Genomic DNA, 23,166 nt, shown 5'->3' on the forward strand with positions numbered 1-23,166 from the left:
TACATTGATGGTGTCCATGCAGCAATCTTGAAGAAAAGTGCATAGAGCCTAATTGAAATATTTATACACTTTTGGGACTGCTCGATCCTGGCAGACACTTTCCCTGACAGGCGAAAAAGATCATGTAAATAACAGACCAATTGCAGTTTCCTCCTGCATTTCAAAAGTATTAGAAAAATTTATACTATGACAGACTTTTGAAATTTGCAAATAAAAACAATATCTTGTGTACTTAACAACATGGATTCAGAAATAAGAGATCAGTGACAACTGCTGTTTATGAGTGAGTGCATCTGTTCCATATTAAGCCTGATGGACATGAAAAAGGAATCACTAGGAGTATTTATTGACTGTCTAAAGCTCTTGACATGGCGGACCATACGATTATGCTGTCAAAGCTTGAAAAATATGGTATTAGAGGTCTGTCCAGCAACTGGATCAGTTCCTTCCGGACCATAACAAGCAGGCAATGTGCATCAATTGCACAAACATCCACCGAAAAACTGTATCTGAACACTTATCAGACTATGAACAAATTAAATATGGTGTACCCCAAGGATCAGTAAAGGGGCCCTTTCTGTTTCTTCCATATATAAATTATTTCAGCTTAAATATGGATGCACATAAAACAATCATATTTGCAGATGACACCACAATTCTAACAGGAGAGAGAGAGAGAGCAGTGATTGTAATAAATAGTAAAAAATCATTGCACTAAAATCCCACAATGCTCCAAACAAGGTCATGTTCATCCCATTTGGTCTCTGTCAGTGGTGAACTGGTTGGTAACATTACTGAAACCAAATCCTTAGGACTTTGGCTGTAGAGCAATGTAAAATGAAATAAGCATATTGAATATCTCAGTGCAGAACTGAACAAGACATATTACCTTCTTTCCTCACTAAAATCATGCTGTAATGAGAAAACAGTAATGAATGCATATCTTGCTTACTTAAATTCTCGCCTTAAATATGGAGTCACTTTCTGGGGAAACTCTAAAACAGCTAATAGCATGTGATTTTTCAGCTTCTCGTAGCATACTTCATGTTGAAATAGTTCATGGGTGAACTGCTGGATGTCGGTGTCCAACGAACAAAATATTTCGGCAAATGACCACTTTGCCATCATCAAGTGCATTGATGAACTAACTGACTGCATTTTTCTCTCCTCCTCCTCCTCCTCCTCCTCTCACTCTGATCAACTACATCATGAGTTTTCTGCAGCCAGCATCTCTTGCCCCAGTGCTCCTGTCGACTTGGTGTTCCGTCCTAGGTTCGCTCCCAGGTGCGCAAGATATTGGCACCTCTGCTGATCCTCCGCCTGCCCCTGAGTCAATTCATTGTCTAGTATTTCATTCCTCTTCTTGGCCATTCCAAGAGCAGGTTCCCATGCCTTTCTAAGTATGTACCCACTATCACAATAATTTATTAGCAGTTCGCTGCGCAGGGTAGCAGCATGACCTGGGGCGCCTTTACGGTTTGCATGGCTCTGGTTCGCGCAGCTCCATCTGTCAGAGGTTCGAGTCCTCCCTTGGGCATGGGTGTGTGTGTTGTCCTTAGTGTAAGTTAGTTTAAGTTAGATTAAGTAGTGTGTAAGGCTAGGGACGGATGACCTCAGCAGTTTGGTCCCACAGGAACTTACCTCAAATTTACAATTTTATTAGCAGTCCCCTTACTCGAATCTCAGTAGATTCCTTAATGACACAGTACCAGAATTTGGACATCTGTGTCAGAACCTTGATGTGGTAGTAGTCCATTCCGTGCAGTTCTGTCATGTAGTGTTGTGTGACCGCCAACTTGTTATGCTGCTGCAGTCTGGTATGGCATTGGTGTTCTCTGTAATTATCTTCGACAGTATGCACTTTTTGACCTAGGTAAATCTTACCACATTGGCAGGGTGTCTAAATACCTTGGATTTCTGAAGTCCAAAGTCATCTTCCACACTACCAAGTAGGGCCTTTGTTTTGGCTGATGGGCAGAAAACTGCATTCACTAGGTGTTTCCAAAGAATTCGTCCTGTCGTGCTGGATAATGTGGCACAAAAAGGAATAAATGCAATTCCCATGTCCTCCTGAGAATTATCTTCTGGTTCTGCCAGTTGTACAGAGGGTATGGGACATAGGCTCTCCAAATATGCCACTTCATGTAGCCATTCTTCCAGAAAACCACCCTCAGATGTTCAGGTTCTGTGTCATTGTCAGAGATAGGGCTCATTCTATGTACCAATGTTTTGAGTGTGCCATGCCTCTAAATTGAGTGGCAGCAGCTGTCAGCATGTAAGTATAGGTCTGTGTGCATCTTCTTCCAATAAACACTGGGGCCCAAAGTGCTGTCTGCTTTTGTTCTAACCAACACATCCAGAAAGGGAGTACTCCATCCACCTCAAGTTTCAGGGTGACTTTGATGTTCTGGTGTATGGAATTAAGATTTTATGGAAGCTTCTCTGTTCCTTGTGGTTGTATAATGAGTGTCATCTGCATACTGGAAGAAACATGTTGGTTTCCATTGTGTTGATTCTAGGGCTTCCTCCTTGAAATATTCCATGTACATATTGGCAACAGTTGGTGAAAGCGGACTCCCCATGACTACTCTTTCCGTCTGCTCATAGTAGGTATCGGAGAGAAGAAAGTACTTCGATGTCAAGACGTGCTAAAAAATGTGGGTCGTCTCTGCATCAAATTTCTGGCCCATATGTTCTAAGGATTCTTGTAAATGCTCTCTGGTAAAAAGAGAAACAACATTGAAACTCACAAGTATGTTGGTATCTTTAAGCTTGAAGTTGTTAAGGGATCCAACAACATCCATAGAGTTGTGAATGTGATATGAGCTCTTCCCCACATAATGACTAAGCAAATTCTTTTGATACTTAGCAAATGAGTATGTCAGAGCACAAATTTTACTGACATTGGGGTGTAAAGGAACCCCACCCTTGTGAACCATTGGCAGACCATAAAGTCTTGGTGGAACTCATTCTCCCTCGTAACCTCATTTGGCGAGCTGGATTCTTTGAGAAGCAGTGTGGTCTTCCCCTCCACCCTCTCTGTAGTTTCAGTGTCAACCAACTGATATGCACCAACTTCTAGCAGGCCCCACATTTTCTTGATGTAATTTTGGTGAGATAGGACCACAGTTGTGTTACCCTTGTCAGTTGGCAAGACCACAATATCAGGATCTCATCTTAGTTTCCTTATGACTGCCCTCTACCTGCTATAGGTGTTCGGTTGTATAGCTTTTGTTTGCATGAGAGCGTGACAGGTTTAGCAAGTGGCAGAACCAGAAGAGGACTCTAAGGAGGACGCGGCCATTGCATTCATTCCTTTTTGTGGCGTGTTATCCAGCAATACTGGACGAATTCTTCAGAAACACCAAGTGAAGGCAGTCTTCGCCCATCAACCAAAACAAGGGCCCTACTTGATAATGATGACTTTGGGCTATGGAAACCCGGGGTCTGTCAGATACCCTGCCAATGAGGTAAAACTTACATAGGTCAAACATTGCTTAGTGTTGAAGATAATTGCAGAGAACACCAACATCATACCAGATTGCAGCAACCTGACAAGTTGGAGGTCACAGAACACTTACCTGACGGGAATGCACAGAATGGGCTATAACCACACCAAGGCTCTGACACAGATATCCAAACTCTGGGACTGTGTCATTAAGGAATCTATTAGAGTCAATTAAGGGAACTGCTAATAAATCGTGATAGTGGGTATGTACTTAGCAAGGCATTGGAACCCACTATTAGAGTGGTCAAGAATCAAGAAGAGCATTGAGATACTAGACAATGAACTGACTACAGGGGCAGGCGGAGGATCAGCAAAGGTGTTGCCAGGGTGCGTACGTAGGTGCGAACCGAGGACAGAGCACTGGGTTGGTGGGAGCAGTGGGGCCATGGATGCTGGGCATGGATGGCCGATGGAGTAGCTTTCCAGAGGGAGAGAAGGAGGAGAGAAAAGCACAGCACGAGCCCCCCCCCCCTCCCCCCCCCCTGCCCCCCAATCTGTTAGTTCATGAGCACACCCGATGATGGCAAACTGATCGTTTGCTGAAATATTTTGCCCATTGGATGCCAACATCCGGCAGTTCACCTGTGAACTATTTTGACAGCTAGTAGCACTTTCAAACTACAAAAATGAGCCATTAGACACTTTTTTTATGCAAACCAGGACTCTTGCATACATATTTAAGATATTTGGTATTTGCGCATTACCATGTGTATATATTGTGGAAACCCTTATATTCTTTAAAATAAATGTAATAAGTACGGACTGCAGACTGCAAAATAACTGTAATATACATGATCACTTTACCAGACAAAACAAAAATTTGTATACAAGCCAAATCAACACATCTCTCTGCCAAAAAAATACATGCCACATGGGAGTTAAACTTCGTAACAAACTTCCTGAAAACATAAAAAGCTATTACTGATGTCAAAATCTTCGGAAAATCTCTAAAGTCATATTCGCACCATCTCTGCTTTTATTCCATTATTTAAATTTATGAAGTATTTTACATAATAAATACTTTGTCTAAAGTGTATTATTGTAACTTTAAATAAGTATGTCTAGAAATCACTTTCAAAAGTGTAATTATAACTTGGCTTGAGTAGTGCCTTATGCGAAAGTTGCTTTTGTAGACAACAGGACCAATAAGTACAATACAGAAGAAGGTATTTGTTTATGTGATCTGCATGATTAAATTATAGTACTTGAAGTCTAGTTGTAGTGTGAATTTACATTGACGTAACTAGTAACAAATATTTACTGATTTTAAGTATCAGTGTTACTTGGGAAAGAATGACATTTTGTTGTTGGAGAATGTGATTGACTAAATTGTGAACACTGTATTTTCGCATGACACACACACACACACACACACACACACTCACACCAGTGGCAGATACATATTGGGGGGGGGGGGGCACATGAGACACCCCCCCCCCCCTCCCCCCTTGCAGGGCCACCCACACCACCACCGCCAGTCAGCATGCACACTATTCGTTCGCTTCTTTCATCAGTCAATTCGACTGAATTGAGTTATCAAGTAGTTAAGTAGTTGAACTTTCCTATGTGGCACGCACGTCCATATCATCCTATTTTATACGTTTCAGTCTGGCACGTAGGTAGCTATGTGGTCGGAACAGTTTCCAAAGTTCTTAAGGATATACAGTGTTGGACAGATAGAAAAATGGCTGCCAAAGCCAATATTCTCCTCTGAGCTCTCTCTAATTGTGAGTTTTTCATCACTCTGTTCTCACTGAAAAGGAGACAGCACGACAGCGATTTGTCCGAAATTTTGTGTGGTGAAAGAGGACTCCTAACACCTGACATGGTTAAAATATTAGGATGCACTACACAGAAAATCCTGGGAAAAATCGATCCAAAGTTTCTTAGGTGCCTTATGAGTATAAAATGTTAGGCTATTGCCTAGCCACCGTCTGGCCTAGATGGTTAGATTCCTCCTCCGGCACTTTTTTTATTTCTTCTGTTTCATTTTATTTTGTTATTCCACCAATTATTCAGGAAGTTTCCCAAACCTACATTATCTTTAACAAATTAGTTACATTATTGAATACAAATTATTTTCTTTTTGTCCAACAACACAATTCATGGCGTTGGGTTTTCCAAATTTCATTGTAAAGTATACAAGGAGAAACATTGGGTTTTTAATCAGAATAACAAAGTCAATTGGGAAACATTCAATTTTTGTACATATAATAATTATAAACAAGAACCACAGTGGTAATTATCGTAAAAACAAACAAAGCAATAATTTTTGTGACATCTTGCGCTACATATAAAAGCGGATTTTTTACAATCAAAGGGCGTTTGCAATAAATCTGTATAAAAACATGCCCCATTACCTTTTACGAAAATGTTTCGAGTTTCTGATAATTTTGAGGCAAACCAGGCATATTGAATCATGTCTCAGAATATTGGCGACGATAATTGATGGTGAATTATAGAATGAATTTTTATACAATCTTCCTGAGAACTAATTTCACGATTCTCCTGTAACAATGCACTGCAATTTTGCAAGCACTTAATGAAATTTTTAACTTGCCTGTAAAAGTAAACATCACAAGGTTGCACCAAAGAAGTTAATTTTTGGAGATATAACTTTTACAGACCAAGTTGGCATATTTTCATCATCCTGAAAAATTGTATCATATATCTGCGGATTCGTTTGACCTCTCCAAGAGTCAATGAGAAGTAAATATTTATTCTCCCGACATAAGATTTTAAACATTTCTGGAGAAAATCCATGTATAAAACTGTTATTAATTTTCCGGACTTCGATGATGTTACGATAACATTCGTATAAGTATTGGCATAACATCTATTAATTTGTGAATATGAGGTCGGAAATGACCTGTCGCTTCTTGCAAGCATATGAAGACATGTGGGAGTGGTTTTCCGGATAATGTTATTGAATATTGTGCGGTGTATGAATGTGTCACTTTATTCAAATCTGACTTTTTCATGAAAACTGTTTTACTCCCTTTTTCAGTGAGAGTCCTGTTGAAAACAGATTGATATTGGCATCCTGAAACAATAGTATTTTTAATATTAAACAATATTTGAATGTGTGTGTAAATATCTTTATCTATAATTAAATTTGAATTGATATATTTTACATCGGTAAAAACATTTTGTACGCAGAAAATGTGTATTTACCTGTTTGGTCAGTATTTATCACATAATCCTCATAGTATTGAGGGATTAAATGGCATGTCTTCCGACGAAAGGTCTCCGCAGATGCCTGGATGTCCTCCATTGACGCCGCTTTTTTCGAAACCAGTTTCGTGATCTTGCGTTGTGAAATTCTGTGTTTCTGTTTAAATGCCGTGACCCATCGATCAGGCACCTTGAATTTGAAATCGACGAATTTTGCAGCTGCAGTCAATGCCCATTGCTGTAAATTTCTTGTTGTGACTAGCTGATATTGCTGTCTTGCTTCCACAAAACGGTCGTAGGTCCACAAATCTATTGCCTCAAATTTATCCATTCACGTACCACCAATTTTAAGGGGTGCACTTTAGCAATATTCACGACTTTGACTTTGTAGGCAATGGGAATCATGTCACTTTTAAATCTTTTCGGTGACGGTTTATATTCATCTGGAGACGAATTACTTTGTGGCACTTTGAACTGTTCATCTTTCTCCTCACATTCTTCGCAATCCTCATGAGCGTGAATTAATTCCTCTTCAGTTACGAATGTTTTTTCACCCAAAAGTTCCAGTGTATTATTATAAAGTTCTCCGGCCAATAACATAGCATCGCGAGAGATTTCTTCCGAAGATGTCAATGCAATTAAATTATTTTCCATCAACAGCTTTTCATAATACACCATTGTGTCCTTCAATCATAATTTTGATAGATCACTATGAAAGGATTCTTCAGGAATTTCTTCTCCTATTCCAGATGAGCCAGCAACTCCTTCAGTCGACATTTTAACCTTGGAGTGGAATAACACGCTGAAATTTGAAACAGGCAAGTCTGTTCACGACGAAATCGAAAAACAAACTGCCGTTTACTTCTCATGGCTCACGCACATTCCTATGTGCAGATGACCATTATAATCCCAAGGGGACCCTTACAAAGCCCCTTTAAACCTTGAAACCCTATAAAACGAAATAGAACAATGAGCACAAATATTTTTCAGTGAATGAAAAACTTCATGTTCTTGAGCTAAAATAATGTTTTAAAAGTAATGTAGGTTTGAGAAACTTTTTGAATAATTGGTGGAATAACAAAAGAAAATGCCAGACGAGGAATCGAACCCGAGACGTCTGACGTAAGAGTCCGAGCCCTAACCATCTTCTTCTTCTTCTTCTTCTTCTTCCCCCCCCCCCCCCCCCCCTCCTCGATATAGTTCGTTGCGTTTGGTCTGGGTGGATGTCACAAGACATCCATTCAAGTTGATCGTTGATTCCTTGACCCAGTTTTTTTTATTACAGAGAGCACGTAGCCCTCCGACTGAACACACTGAGCTACCATGCCCGCGGCCATCTAGGCCAGACAGTGGCTCGGCAATAAACTAACATTTTATACTCATAAGGCACCTAAGAAACTTTGGATCGATTTTTCTCGGGATTTTCCGAGTAGTGCATCTTAATATTTTAACCATGTGAGGTGTTAGGGGTCCTCTTTCACTACACAAAATTTCGGACAAATCCCCGACCCAACAGTCATGCCATCTCCTTGTGAGTGACATTACCAGCATAACATATCCAGTCAGCAAAATCTTACAAGACCCTAGACCCTAGCAGTGGCAAAAGCAAAATTAGGTTCGATGCTCAAGGTGTAAGATGGCATGAGAGCTTATGCTGATAGCCACTATGCTTGTATTGTTGGAGAGACAAAGGCAGTTATGGAAGAGTTAGCTGTGTAGATGAGTGTTCCTTGTCATAAAGGCAGACAAGGACACAGGGAAAACCTGGAAAAGAACTGTTTTTATTCCAACACTGGCTCATGTTACGACAGAATGAGAGTGTGTTTTGCTGAAGAAAATATTTATCATTTAAAATTCAACATACTTTTACCCTCACAACTACTGAAAAATGATGGTAATGACCCAGCACATAAACTGAATCGGTGCTTAACTGAACTACCGTTCTTTGAAGAAGAATCACTCTTCATGATTAAAAAGAGACTAATGGGAGAGATTCTTCAGTACAAGCAAACGAGCAGAAATGCCCTTAATGATCATGATTCTGTTATGCAAGCGCTGTCTGTTTGTCCTATCCTACTTTGCACACACTGTACAAAACATTTACTTGTCTACCTGCCTCTACTGCTACAGTAGAAAGAAGGTTTTCAACATTGCGGCGTATAAAGATATGACTGAGGTCAACAATGGAGGAGGATCGACTTACTGGCTTAGCTCTGTTGAACACTCACCCTGACTTTGATTGTCTTATTGACGATGTAATTAACCAATTTACCAGGAAGAATAGGCCCATAGAATTCGTCATTTAAGGAAGAGAACCACAACTGTAACTTTTTTATATCATAAGATGACATGGTCTTGTATATGTGTATAATCAGTTTAAATAAAACTTTCTTAAACTTTGCATGTGACTTGATTATTTTTTAAATTGGTAAAAGTAAAGGTAGCTCAAAATATCTTTAGCGCCCCCCCCCCCTCCTTGAAGTTTTTCTGTATACTTCACACACACACACACACACACACACACACACACACACACACACAAATATTATAGTTATAGAATTGCACTAGTTGTGTTTCCAACTGGCATTCAGGGGCATTTTAAAGCAATCTGTGCAAAGCAGTTTAATCAATAATTTATAGATGATGTGAGTCAGTGCAAGATCTGTTGTGCCCAAACTTCTGAGTGATGAAGAAAATTGTGTGTTGGTTTGCACGAAGTTGAAGGATTGTTTTCACTCAGATCTGGACTTTGTGTCCAAAATTGTTACCTGAGATGAAACTTCAGTCTATGGGTGTGACACTGGCGTGGAAATTCTGTTTCCAATGGAAAACCAATGAATTTCCTCATCCTAAAAAGCACATGAGTCAAAATCAGATATCAAAGTCATGCTCATTGTTTTTCCCCCCCAATATTATGTGCATAGTGCAGTCAGAGTTCATTCCAAGGGGAAAGAATTATCATACAGAAGCCAAGTTTCTTGTTGACTAATTTGCTTCAACAGACTCCATCCTTAAGTATCTCACCTGGAGGTTAAATTTTATGGAAAGAATCCTTTCGATTTGGATAGTTAAGGTAAAGTACCTGTTCTCTGAAATACACAACATTCCACTTTTCAGCCCAACAGTTATAACTTAAGCATACTCGTTTATGAAATTCAGGACAATTGGCTTCAACCAAACTCTTAAATCAGGAATATGAGGTGCACCAAAACAGCACTCATCCTTGATAATAATCTCTTTAACGTATCTGGAGATCAGTAGCTAAGTCAAAGCAAGAGGTGTATAAGAAATTAAATAAATTCTGCAAAATAAGACATTAGTTTCAATGGAAATTCTGATTTCACACATCTTGTAACAGTTGGCTCCATAATGACATGTCAGTGAATTTCAGCAAAAATTGTGTGGGAGATAAGTTTGAATAAGAGTCAAGTAAAAGCTAACTAGCATAGTTAGTAGGATATCGAAAAGATTCTGGGAGTCGATATTGTCAGTCTTCCCTCTGCTCACTGAAATGTGGGAGATATCTTGGAGGGGTGTTATGCCATTCCTGTGTGTAAAAGAAATGACTTGTTGCAAATAGATTACAACAAATACACTCAACTCTCTCTCTCTCTCTCTCTCTGTGTGTGTGTGTGTGTGTGTGTGTGTGTGTGTGTGTGTGTGTGTGTGTCCCACTTACAGGAAGGTGGGTGGCTGGGTATGACAGGGAGGTATGGATATATGTGCATATGTATGAAGTAATACATTTATTGTTAATATTGAATTTTAGATGTTTTAATTTACATAATTTTCATTCCAGCATTCTCGTATGTGGGAGATATGGCTATGATCAAAAATTCATTGCCACATTTGTACCCTTTCCTGGAAGAACATTGTGAGTTATTGGATGTGTCACTTGTTTGGCAACAATTGGTGAAGAAACACTCTATTATTTTCCCATACAATGGTGAGTAAATATTACTATGAGAGTAAGCTTCTGATGATAAAGTCATTTACAGTGTATTAGTTTATACCAGGGGAAAAAGTTTGTGACTTACAAGATAAGGAAATCTGGTTAATTGGATAAATACACTACCCTGCTACTTTATATATACCTTGTATTTAAGATGCAGTTCAGGTTTTCACCCTTCTTCGTTTGGCATAATATGTTACTATCTTAGTCAATGCTGTGTGTCAGCTTCATTTTGAACATTGTAGCTGTCTTTCATTCTGTACCTCACAGCTCCTCCTTTTGCATTTACGTGCACCATCAAACGCTTCACTGATGCTGTGGAGCATTCGGCAGTTGGCCACATGGCAAATGCTGCATTGCGCAATGAAGTTAAAAGTGTGTGTGCTGTGCTTGCAAATGCAAAACAAGAAGTTACAAGTTACAGAATAAAAGACAGATGCAGCATTCAGAACACAGTTGACAAAAACATAGTGCTAATCTTACAAATGATAACATGTACTATCATTTAACAATATTAATATATCTTCTGAAATCAAATGAATGAAATATTAATTCTTTTAACACGAACCTGAATACAGAGCTGTTCATCAAATGATGGTCACAAAGGAAAAGGAAGAGAATACTATCTCTTTTATCTTTATACCAAGGACGACAAAGATTATACTCTAGCCTAGGACATCATATATATTCTTTGTTTATACATTATCCCTTTTTCTCAACACACATAATTAATTAAATAAATAATTTTCTAATAACATTAAGGAAAACTACCACATATTGGAGTGGCTTTTCCACTTTTTCTTTTTTGGACAAGTCTGTAGTGTTATAGTACTTCTAATGCAGAACATAAATCTAATTTAAAGCAAGTAGTACTGTTGGCACACTACTTGGTGTCTGCCAAGATGACTGTCCAACTACGGCCTTAATTGTCCTCTTCCTCCTCACCATTCAGTCCCACTCACTGCAGTGCTCGGAGTGCTAGGCAGGAGCACAGCTGGAGCAGTTGTGGAGCTCTGGTAGGCAAGAACTGATGTATACACACACCAAACAAAAGTTTTGCATCACCCCAGTTCCCAGAGCTCATGAAGATAAGACGTTGACTATGGATATTGTATCACAGACATAATCCCTTTAATTGTTCAGAGATGTCACTAAACTCGCCCAAAAATGTAAACAATGATGCATGAGAAGCGCCTATTAGATGGAGCTGGTCCGACAGCCGATCAGTTCCAGTCATTCCACCAGGAAGAAGGTACACGGCTCATGTTATCTGTAGTTCAACCATGCCTCAATGGTGAATACCGCGGTTCGATCGTGTCCACATTGTTACTTTGTGCCAGGAAGGGCTCTCAACAAGGGAAGTGTCCAAGCAACTTGGAGTGAACCAAAGTGATGTTGTTTGGACATGGAGAAGATACAGAAAGACAGGATCTATCGATGACATGCCTTGCTCAGGCCGCCCACGGGCTACTGCAGCAGTGGATTACCACTACCTAAGGATTATGGCTCAGAGGAACCCTGACAGCAGTGCCATCATGTTGAATAATGCTTTTCTTACAGCCATAGGATGTCGTGTTACGACTCAAACTGTGCGCAGTAGGCTGCATGATGTGCAACTTCGCTCCCGATGTCCATGACGAGGTCCATCTTTGCAACCACAATACCATGCAGCGCGGTACAGATGGGCCCAATAAATTACCGAATGAGCCGCTCAGTATTGGCATCATGTTCTCTTCACTGATGAGTTTTGTATATGCCTTCAACCAGACAATCATTGGAGACGTGTTTGGAGGCAACCCATTCAGCCTGAACGCCTTAGACATACTGTCCAGCGAGTGCAGCAAGGTGGAGGCTCCCTACTGTTTTGGGGTGGCATTATGTGGGTCTGACGTTTGCCACTGGTGGTAATGGAAAGCACTGTAACGGCTGTATGATATGTGAATGCCATACTCCAACCGATAGTGCAAACATATTGGCAGCATATTGGTGAGGCAGACTTCTTCATGGACAACAATTTGCACCCCCATTGTGTACATCTTGTGAATGACTTCCTTCAGGATAACACCATCGCTCAACTAGAGTGGCCAGCATGTTCTCCGGACATGAACTCTATCGAACATACCTCGTATAGATTGAAAAGGACTGTTTATGGACAACTTGACCCACCAAGCACTCTGAGGGGTCCACACTGAATCGCCATTGAGGAGTGGGACAATCTGGACCAACAGTGCCTTCATGAACTTGTGGATAGTATGCCACAACGAATACAGGCATGCATCAATGCAAGTGGACCTGATGCTGGGTATTAGAGGTACTGGTGTGTACAGCATTCTGGACCACCACCTCTGAAGGTCTCACTGTATGGTGGTACAACATGCAGTGTGTGGTTTTCATGAGCAATAAAAAGGGCGGAAATGATTATGTTGATCTCTCTTCCAATTTTATGTACAGATTCCGGAACTCTGGGAACGGAGGTAATGCAAAACTTTTTTTGATGTATGTATAAAAAGTAGACTGTTAGTATGTATTTACATATGTGTGCATGTCTGGGACCTCCTCCAATATCCCAGGATTGATTTCAACAAAATTTGGCACACAAACCGCAATCTTCACAAGTACCAGCACTGTGGGTTTTATAACCTCCTAACTCCAATAGGAGCAGAGATATAGGCAATTATTTTTTTGTTTTTATTTTTTTCAGCCACTGTTGTATAGGTTGCCCTGTACAAAAGATGTGTTGTGTAAGAGTAGTATCGACCAGCCAATCGACCTGCTGTGCAGGCCAGCCTACAGGTCAGGAGTAAAAAGAGATTTAGAACAGTGAAAGAGGGCTTTGCAGGGGCTACACGTGTGAATGGGTACAGCTGCAAGAATGTTGAGATGAATAGTGAAGGAGATGGACAGAGAAAGGTGACAGGAGAGGATGGTTAGTGAGTTGGGGCAGGAGGGGATGGACAGAGAGAGGGGAGGCTGTGGGGATGGACAGAGGGAGGCTGGAAGGAGATGATGGCCAGAGGGAGTGTAGAAGGTGGTGATGAGCTTATATTCTGGTTATATCACATGATGAACATTGGTGTGTTGTACCTTGCCAGTATTGTGGAAATATCTGCTTTTATTTAGTGTAGGAATGTTACATTGTAGTTGAAATGGAGGCACTATATGTGGTAATGTTTAAGAAAAAGCATGCTTTATTGAGTCATTTTTTGGCAAGTGCCAACTTTGAGGAGTCATAGAAGTCAGACTTCAGTTAGGAGAAAATTTCGTGTGCACAGTTGAAAGATACAACCTTTTTCTCTTTTTGCAGGTTAATTTTCATTGTTTTCTGATTAGTAATTTCATTGCTGTATAATATCAAATGCAAGATTCTGCGATTGAGCTTACCATCGTAGTTGGTGCAGTGGAAAGCACGGATGTAAAGCTTGAACATTTGTTGGTTACACTGTATGTCGTCACTCTTGAATACTCCTCGCGTTTTTCATTTAAGAGTTTGTAAAGTAATTGTGTTAGTAGCTGCAATAAATGTGAGGCTGTGGTGCACTGTAATCATCATATCAGTGTGCCACCACTATCGTAATGTGTGATAAGCATCTAATTAACTGGCGAAGAATGGCAGCTTCGTTGTTGCTTTTCAGTACAGCATTGCTGCATTCAGTTGTTGCAAGTAGAGGGCAATAATATGATAAATTGCAAATGAATGCTCGCTGTATAATCAGCTCTGAATAAATGAACAGTTAAATGTATTGTACATTGTAACATGAATGGAAATCCAGCTATCTCAAATAAATTTTGCAGTAAAGAATCCTGAATGAAATATAACCCACCTTCATCACTTTTGCTACTGACAGAGATCTCACAGCTGCTATTGCAGTTCTGTACATGGATCAGCAATGGTTCTGTTGTTATGTCAAGACTGTGGATTCCTTGTGCATAACTGTTTTCAGGTTTGTGTATATGATTCACTGAATTCCTCCAGAAGCTCTGGGGAACACTTTCCACAGTGGAGCAGTACAACTCTATTAAAGTACAATTTAGCTTCAAATTATTCTCCTTTGCAATCTTGTTCTTGACAACTACCCAATTAAGTTCAATAGTGTTGAATCCACAGTACTCCACTAGCAACTGTAGAAGTTTAATTTCCTTGTCCACTGAATGCAACACACTTTTCAAAAGGCACTCTTGTGACCTGAAGTGCTGTTGCACTTGTTTCAGTAGGCCAGCTGTAGTAAATGTGGCATTAGATGGAAGTTTTACACTATTACTTTCCATCCATTCAATATAGAGTCCTGCATGACCGAGTAAGTGAGCACAAAATACGAGGTGGAGCGAGCACACCCTAACTGGATAGGCTACCCGCACTAGTTCTGGTGACCGAGCATAGAAGCCGTGACCGAATACGTAGCACATAACTTCAAACACATTACACGTGTTATTATCCGTGAGACACTGCAGCCAGTATGGGATTCTCATTTGTGGTCTCTCTCTCTCTGTAGTCAAGCAGCGCGAGGAAGCCAGTGTAGTAAGACGTAAGATTGAAACCAATGTTTACACGGGAAGGTCTAAGAAGCCAAGTATGGATTACATTTCTGTTGGTTGTAGATGAAAACAGTGCGTCTACTGGGTATGTATCATGCATAAACTGCTCCACTTTATTGTTTTTCCAGTCGGGAACCACTCATTTAAAGAAACACAGTTGCAGGAAACCTCAAAAAGATCGTTTCTTTGGCCGTCCTTCCGTGATCTTAATATGCTTGAAATAAGTGAAAAGCAGGAAATTCTTAGCAATGTGCGATAATGTGTGCTACGTACGCAGGTACAACATGCAATCATTAACATAATCGTTTTTGCATAGTTAGTGGAAAGTGTGTTATAGAGAAACGGGAATGTTGTGACTCGTATAATATCTCATTAACGTAAAACATCTCGTTTTTATGGGAACGGGGGTCGAGTTGTTTGGGGGGAGAGACCAAACAGAGAGGTCATTGGTCTCTTACGGGAACGTTTCAATGATTTCCATATCAGTTCTGTATTACTTGTCTCTTTTGTTTATTATCATAGATCCTTCAAGTACTGTGTCATCACCACCCAGAAAGAGAGATTGTTTCAAGGAATGGAGGAACAACAGATCATCCGCAGCAGATGAAGTAGATCTGTACATTTTAATGCACCCCGGAGATGATGATGACATCTTAAAGTGGTGGAGCAGACATGAAACAGATCTGCCAGATATGGCTGCAGATGCAAGACGTATTTACGTATTTTATGTATCCCAGCAACAAGCGCACCTAGTGAAAGGTGCTTTAGTAAAGCCGGCATGTTACTAACAAATTGCCGCAGCCAATTAAATCCGGAACGCGTTAGTGATTTACTGCTGATCAACAATAACTATAATTTTGTTTATGTTGCAAACAATTGAAAAGTATGACAAGTTACTTACGTCTGTAAATGTTTAATGTTCTTTGTATGCTTTCTTTATGAAGATGGTTGTCTTCTAGATTACAGGGAAAGCACTTATTTAATGTTTCCTATAAATGAAAGGAAAAATATATCTTTTGTTTGGAAATGAGACTCGTCTTCTATCCGCGATTGTATTGAAATATCATTTTACTTTCCAAGTGCTTTATGAATTTAGCTGTCTCACGCACCCGTTCCTGGATATGCTACTTTTGTATTAAAAGAGAGAGAGAGAGAGAGGCGTTGGATTTGTACAGTACAGTACAGTGCAGCGAGCCGGGGCGAGGTGAGGTGAGACGTCAGCGGTGACCGGTCATGCTCGGTTATCCGCGTGTCCGGAATCCGGACAACAGACATGGGGCGAGTACGTGACAACATGCAATCATTAACATAATCGTTTTTGCATAGTTAGTGGAAAGTGTAATATAGAGAAACGGGAATGTTGTGACTCTTATAATATTTCATTAACGTATGGGGCCGGACACGGGCGGCTCGGTCCCCCTGTCAACGGGCGAGCCGTGACCGGTCAAACACTGAGCGTTGCAGCACTCTAATTCAATAATGGAATCCTTTCTCCATTTTGTAGATGAATTAGTTTTGTGATACTGGGTTTACCATCATATGACATGGAGCTTGATCTAAAATAATCACAGATCTGCTTGGTAATATTTCGTAGTGTTTGGTATTCACCTCAGAATGATAATCTGCACCTCCTCTTCACCCAGTAAAACATAAACCAGCACATTGTATGGACCCATCTTTTTTTGTTTCCAGTGGGACATATTACAATCCTTTTTCCAGAACCAGATGACATTTAAATTCCTCCTTTCTAGACATTCCAACCTTGAATGCTTCCTCTGTGATAATCAAATACGTTTTCTATTGCATAAGGCATTTTTTGTTCCTGCCATCCAAACTTTCTGGATTGATGTGCACCACATCAACTCTCATCAGTGTAATAAATATTCCATCCAGTGTTTCACAGTAATCCTATTTCCTGCAAGAACTCATTTCTTTTTCCTGCTGTTTAGCATCAGCACACGGTCTTTGTTGAATGTTTTGTATGTGAACCCCAACTTCTTAATAACACACAAAAGCTTATTTCACTCATATCAGGAGAGTCTTCCAGTTCAGTCTTCAACTTTTCCAACATGGCTGCTAGTGTTGGAAGCACCTTCTTCATATAGAAAATGTGGAATATTCTCCTTATGGCTCCCTGTGTAAACTCATCCAACACAAACTCTCTCTCTTTTCTCTCTCCTTTTTTTGTGATAACAAGACAAGAAGTTTCTCTATAATCTCTTGAAATTCGCTTCACTATACCTTCACTAATATTGAGACGGTCAGAAGTTCTCTTTACTGCCTGCATTACGGAACTACTCACGCCCAGTTGAATTTAACTACATGCGCTGATCATAGACTTTTCACGAGTCCACAAATGATGCATGGTTTCACACAAGGTAACAAACTGTGTCACAAAGACGGTCTCAACCAAGTGCACAACAATAAAGGTCTCCTATCTATGGGATGCTCTGATATGAATAATTAAGGGGAAATAGTGTTTAGAGGTCTGGCGCCATAGTATATGAGAGCATGCAACACAAGAGGTGCATAAGCAGATACAATGAAGAGCCAAAGAAACTGGCACACCTGCCTAATACCATGTAGGCCCCCCTGAGCACTCAGAAGTGCCACAGCACAACGTGGCATGGACTCGACTAATGTCTGAAGTAGTGCTGGAGGGAATTGACACCATGAATTCTGCAGAGCTGTCCATAAATCCATAAGAGTATGAGGGGGTGGAGATCTCTTCTGAACAGCAAGCTGCAAGGCACCCCAGATATGCTCAATAATGTCCATGTCTGTCGAGTTTGGTGACCAGCGGATGTGTTTAAACTTGGAAGAGTGTTCCCGAAGCCACTCTGTAGCAATTCTGGACATGTGGGGCGTCGCATTGTCTTGCTGGAATTGCCCAAGTCCATCAGAATACACAATGGACATGAATGGATGCAGGTGATCAGACAGGATGCTTGTGTACGTGTCACCTGTCAGAGTCATATCTAGACTTATCAGGGGTCCCACATCACTCCAACTGTACATGCCCCACACCATTACAGAGCCTCCACCAGCTTGAACAGTCCCCTGCTGACATGTGGGGTCGATGGATTCATGAGGTTGTCTCCGTATCCGTACACATCCATCTGCTCAATATAATTTGAAACAAGACTCATCCGGCCAGACAACATGTTTTCAGTCATCAGCAGTCCAATGTTGGTGTTGAAGGGCCCAGGTGAAGCGTAAAGTTTTGTGTCGTGCAGTAACCAAGGGTACAAGAGTTGGCCTTCGGCTCCGAAAGCCCATATCAATCATGTTTAGTTGAATGATTCACATGCTGACACTTGTTGAAGTCACAGCATTGAAATATGCAGCAATTTGCAGAAGGGTTGCACAGTGAACAATTCTCTTTAGTTGTCATTGCTCCCATTCTTCCAGGATCGTTTTTCAACCGCAGAGATGTCAAACATTTGATGTTATACCAGTTTCCTGATACTCACGGTACAGTCATGAAATGGTTATACAGGAAAATCCGCACATCATCGCTACCTTGGAGATGCCGTGTCCCATCACTTGTGCAGCGACTATAACACCACGTTCAAACTCACTTAAATCGTGATAACATGCCGTTGTAGCAGCAGTAAGTGATCTAACAACTGCGCCAGACACTTGTTGTCTTATATAGGCGTTGCCAACCACAGTGCCCTATTCTGCCTGTTTACGTATCTCTGTATCTGAAGTACTGCTGGGAATGACCCTTAGATGTTTCTTACACCAGTTTTGCACAGTGTTCAGAGTGCATTGTGGTGCTATTCTAATGGTACTTGCAAATTTGCCTAGTATTACTATGTTTAAATTGTCTTTATATCTTCGGCAAAAGTAACCTCTAGAACTTAACTCTTTAATGGTTCATTCTGCACTACATTCCACAATATTGGCGACAAAACATCGAATTGCAGACACCTATGGTGATGCTGATAACCATTTTCATATCCACAATTGTTTGTTTTACTTTTCTTCTGTTCGGCATGGTCATAATCTGCCTACATATGATGGTCTCGGTGCCATGCTCGAACCCATGGATAGAGCAAATCATGGATTCGAAGGTCATATTACTAAAAGCCCACTTGATATGCAGGAAAATGTAGAGAGCAATTTTCTGAAAGTGTAGAGCTTTTTCTGCATTACTTTTGAATACATTATGGGAGTGACAGTGAACGATATGTTACAAATATTTACTATTAAACACAGTCTTGATCACAATTTATTTAGTACGGTGACCGGTTTCGACCACTACTGTGGTCATCTTCAGACCAATAAGTAAGAACCTCCTTCTAGAGAATCACTACTCAATTCTCTAGCACAATGAGGTTCTTACTCATTGGTCTGAAGATGACCACAGTAGTAGTCGAAACCGGTCACCGTACTAAATAAATTGTAATCAAGACTGTTTTTAATAGTAAATACTTTTTCTACATTTCCAACAACTTGGTGAAGGGCTGTTTAGCATGATTTACCTGGTTGATATGCATGTTGGTTTTCATGTAAAGGAACCTCTTTTCCCTAATGTGCACATTAACCAGTTTTTCTAATGTCTTCAAAAGGAAGGACAGAGGGGCTGGTCTCATATCAATAGTCTTGGTATGATCATTTCTCCCTGGCTTTGGAATAAAACCAACCTTCACTATTCTTCAAGCATTATGAATGACTTCTGCTGCTAGACTGACTCTAAACACCCTAGGGTCCAATTAAAGTCAGAGTCACGTACCAAAGCGGTCGAATTTGTTTGTTCTGTGCGCTTAACACTATCATTCTCTGAGAGCCAATAGGCATTCAGTAGTGTTCTGAGCATTGTGCTGTGAACTTTGTAGCCAGTGCATGCATTAAATGTCCTCTTAGTGAGTTATTCAGTGAATTTTTATTCAGTTTATTAATAGTTGTCACTGACGATGATGGTAAGTAACAAACTCTACATAAGCAGGTGAGAGGGATAATTTGAATGATAGATGCTTTCTTCAGGTGCAAAGCACCTCTACACGTGTACCACAACTGTCATTTGGAACTGGCAATGCTGCAATCCTTGTCTGTGCCGTGACCTTCGCAGACTGCATTCGTTCGTGAGTCGGGCTATGATCTTTCTCCTGCTTGTTGCAGTAGAGCTGGAAAAATTCCATCTGGCTGTTGAAACATTCCCAGTACCAACAGGATTTTCTTGAAATCAACACTTTTTCAGCAGATTCCCAGTTCTCGTGTCAGTTACTTGTGAATCAGTACCTCACTGGGACTGAATCTTGATTCATATCATCTTCCAGAGTGCATTGAGGAAACTGAGTCTTGAGGACCACATCCAGCGTCTTGTGCTGCCATTGTATACTCACCATCCTCCTACCTTAGTGTGCATCCTGGATTTATTAGTGCCCTTGTAAGAATTTTGTGAAATCTGGCTCTGACAGCTGTACTTTCCACCTCCGCACAGAATATCTACCAGGATTATTGTTTCACTTTTTAATAGCAGCGTTGTATTTGGCAAGGACCTCCCAGTATTTTATCCATTGTCCGTACCTTCTTGCAAAGTTGAACAGTCTTCTTACCTGCTTACTTTGCAATTCAGGATTATTATTCAACAAAGGTGTATTTCTTTTTGTAAGCTTCTTGGTGATTTGATAGTTCCCTAAGTAAAAAGTCAGGATAGCACACATCACTTCAAATGCCATTTTATCTAACACTGCTGGATTTCTTATTGAAGTTTTATGTTCAGATAATTATGACTTTAGGTCTTTCATGTATGAGTCCGTCTGTTTTCCTTGGATTCCTGTAGGCCATGTGCTATGTCCCACTGCTAGTGTGTGTGTGTGTGTGTGTGTGTGTGTGTGTGTGTGTGTGTGTGTGTGTGTCAGTGTCAGTGTCAGTGTCAGTGTCAGTGCAGGTTGGCCATTAGAGGTTGTCGATAGGAAGTGTGTGCACAGCACAGTCTCTGCCACGCCGTCTACTGGCACCCCATGCCTGTATTTGTGTTGAGCAGTGCTGACTGAAGTTGTATTGCGCCCAACTGTGTTCTGTGTCTTGTGGAGTCCCGAGAGGCTTGATGTTCAGAGGTTATCAATGAAGCCATTTTTGTGTGTCTTGAATCGGTTTTGTGTGTTACTTGGTTTCTATACAATGGGCAACAAGTATGGAACGGTTTCTGCATGTGCAGTCTTAGTGTGGTTTCATCAGCTTTATTCGGTATGGATGCTGTGCTACCTTCCCTGATTATTCAGCTTACTTCAGCTGTGACCCCTTTGTCAGCTTCCATTAACAGATAGGGTACTGTTCCATCAGTCATTTCACCCATTTTTCCTCCATATGATGATTCAGCCAAGGATTGGGAAGCTTATGAAAAAGGCTCGGACAGCATTTTGTAGCTTTCGATGTGACAGACTCGAATTTGTGCAAAGCCTTCTTCCTCTCGTGGATTCCGCCCAACATTTATCAATTACTGCGTCAGTTTGCCCCTTCAAAAGAACTGGCAGCTCTTACTTTTGATCACATGTGCAGTTTATTGTACACCTACTATTACAAATGAATGCATGTCATAGTGGTGCAAATTGAATTCTACTGATGCTGCAAGAAACCAAACCAGTCATACAGGTCCTGGGCAGTCAAACTTCATGGCCTTAGCCAGGAGTGTCAGTTCATTACTGATGTCCATAGTGATTCATATACAGATTCTATAGCGCTCAACACAATTATCTGTTTAGCTCCATACAAGGAAGTGTGTCAGAAGGCTGTGAAAACCCCCCTGTTGGCATTAGTTTTGCAAATAGCACAATCTTTTGAAGTTTCTTGGGTGGCAGGTGACCAAATTGAAGCATGGGATGATGTGACAGTATTGTCGCAAGGTGTGCCCACTAGGACGATGGACAGCTTGCACAAGGGAGCAGTAAACATGCGGGCTCAGTGCTGGGCTGACTAAGGCCAGGCCAAGCAGCTGCAGCCATCACAGCATCAGCATTCTCTGTTCCTGTCTTGTCATTTCTGTTCTGACCAGCATGTTTGGCATGTCCTAAGCCCTGGGCTTCTGATAATGCTTGTCACACAGCTCCCAAGTGTTGTTCACTGAAGGTTGTTCAGGATATGGGTATGGATATAAACTGTGTGTGACTCCAATGCTTGTGACTTCTCCCAAGTCATTTATCAAGTAGTGTTATTCACCAAGTGATCCGGTTGCAGGTGGACACAGATGCTGCAGTGATATCACTGAATTCTCAAACCTATGTGAGTTTAGGCTCGCTGCCATTGACACCAGTCACGTAGAAGCTGCTTAGTTATAACAAACAGAACATTGCACTGTTGAGACAATTTACGGCATGTACCTCTTACAAGCCAGTTGTTTGTTCCATTACATCTTTGTTGGTTGCTAATGCCAGTGTTGAGAACTTGTTCGGGATGGACGCATTTCAGGCATTTTGATTTTCTTTCACCAACGCAGTTCAGCTTGTGTTTGATCAGGTTCCATATTCTCAATTGAAAACACCGTGTGAGGAGTTTCCAGACTTGTTTCTAGAAGGTATAGGTTATGTTATGAATCTTTCTGCTCGTATTTCTTTGAAATGCACACCTCAGCCTTGTTTTTGTCATGCATGTCCAATTCCTGTTGCCCTAAAAGATCAGGTGAAAGCAGAATTGGGCAGACTTCAATCTCTATGGGTGGTGCAACCTGTTATGGCTAGTGAATGGTTGACTCAACAGAGTGTAGTTTGCAAGTTGTTGGGGAAACTTTGCCCCTGTGGCAACTTCAGTAATATTGTCAATTCGCTGTCAATTGTGGATACGAATTCTCTCCCAGACCAAGACGAAATGTTGGCAAAAATATCGGTCGGCCAGTACTTCTCTGAAACTGAAGTATATCGGCAGTTTCCTGTGGACAAAGTGTCTCGGCTGGTTCTGGTTTTGAATATTCCTTTTTGTCTCTAATCAACATTTATGCCTTCCTTGGTATGGCTAGTGCCCCTGTTATTTTCCAGCAGTTTTTAGAGCAATTGAC

The 23,166-nt window shown here is 40.8% G+C and overlaps 1 protein-coding gene across 4 annotated transcripts in view; it reads left to right on the plus strand.

The window, feature by feature from the left end:
* The window catches only part of LOC124709528 (exonuclease mut-7 homolog), a 232,064-nt gene that overhangs the window by 113,034 nt on the left and 95,864 nt on the right, over window positions 1-23,166 (plus strand). For all 4 annotated transcript variants that reach the window (XM_047240847.1, XM_047240845.1, XM_047240848.1 and 1 more), the window contains one exon: window positions 10,482-10,628. In XM_047240847.1, the coding sequence (XP_047096803.1) occupies window positions 10,482-10,628 (147 nt within the window). The remainder of the gene's footprint in view (window positions 1-10,481; window positions 10,629-23,166) is intronic.

Source organism: Schistocerca piceifrons, chromosome 1, assembly GCF_021461385.2.
Source record: "Schistocerca piceifrons isolate TAMUIC-IGC-003096 chromosome 1, iqSchPice1.1, whole genome shotgun sequence".
Lineage (NCBI taxonomy): Eukaryota > Metazoa > Arthropoda > Insecta > Orthoptera > Acrididae > Schistocerca > Schistocerca piceifrons.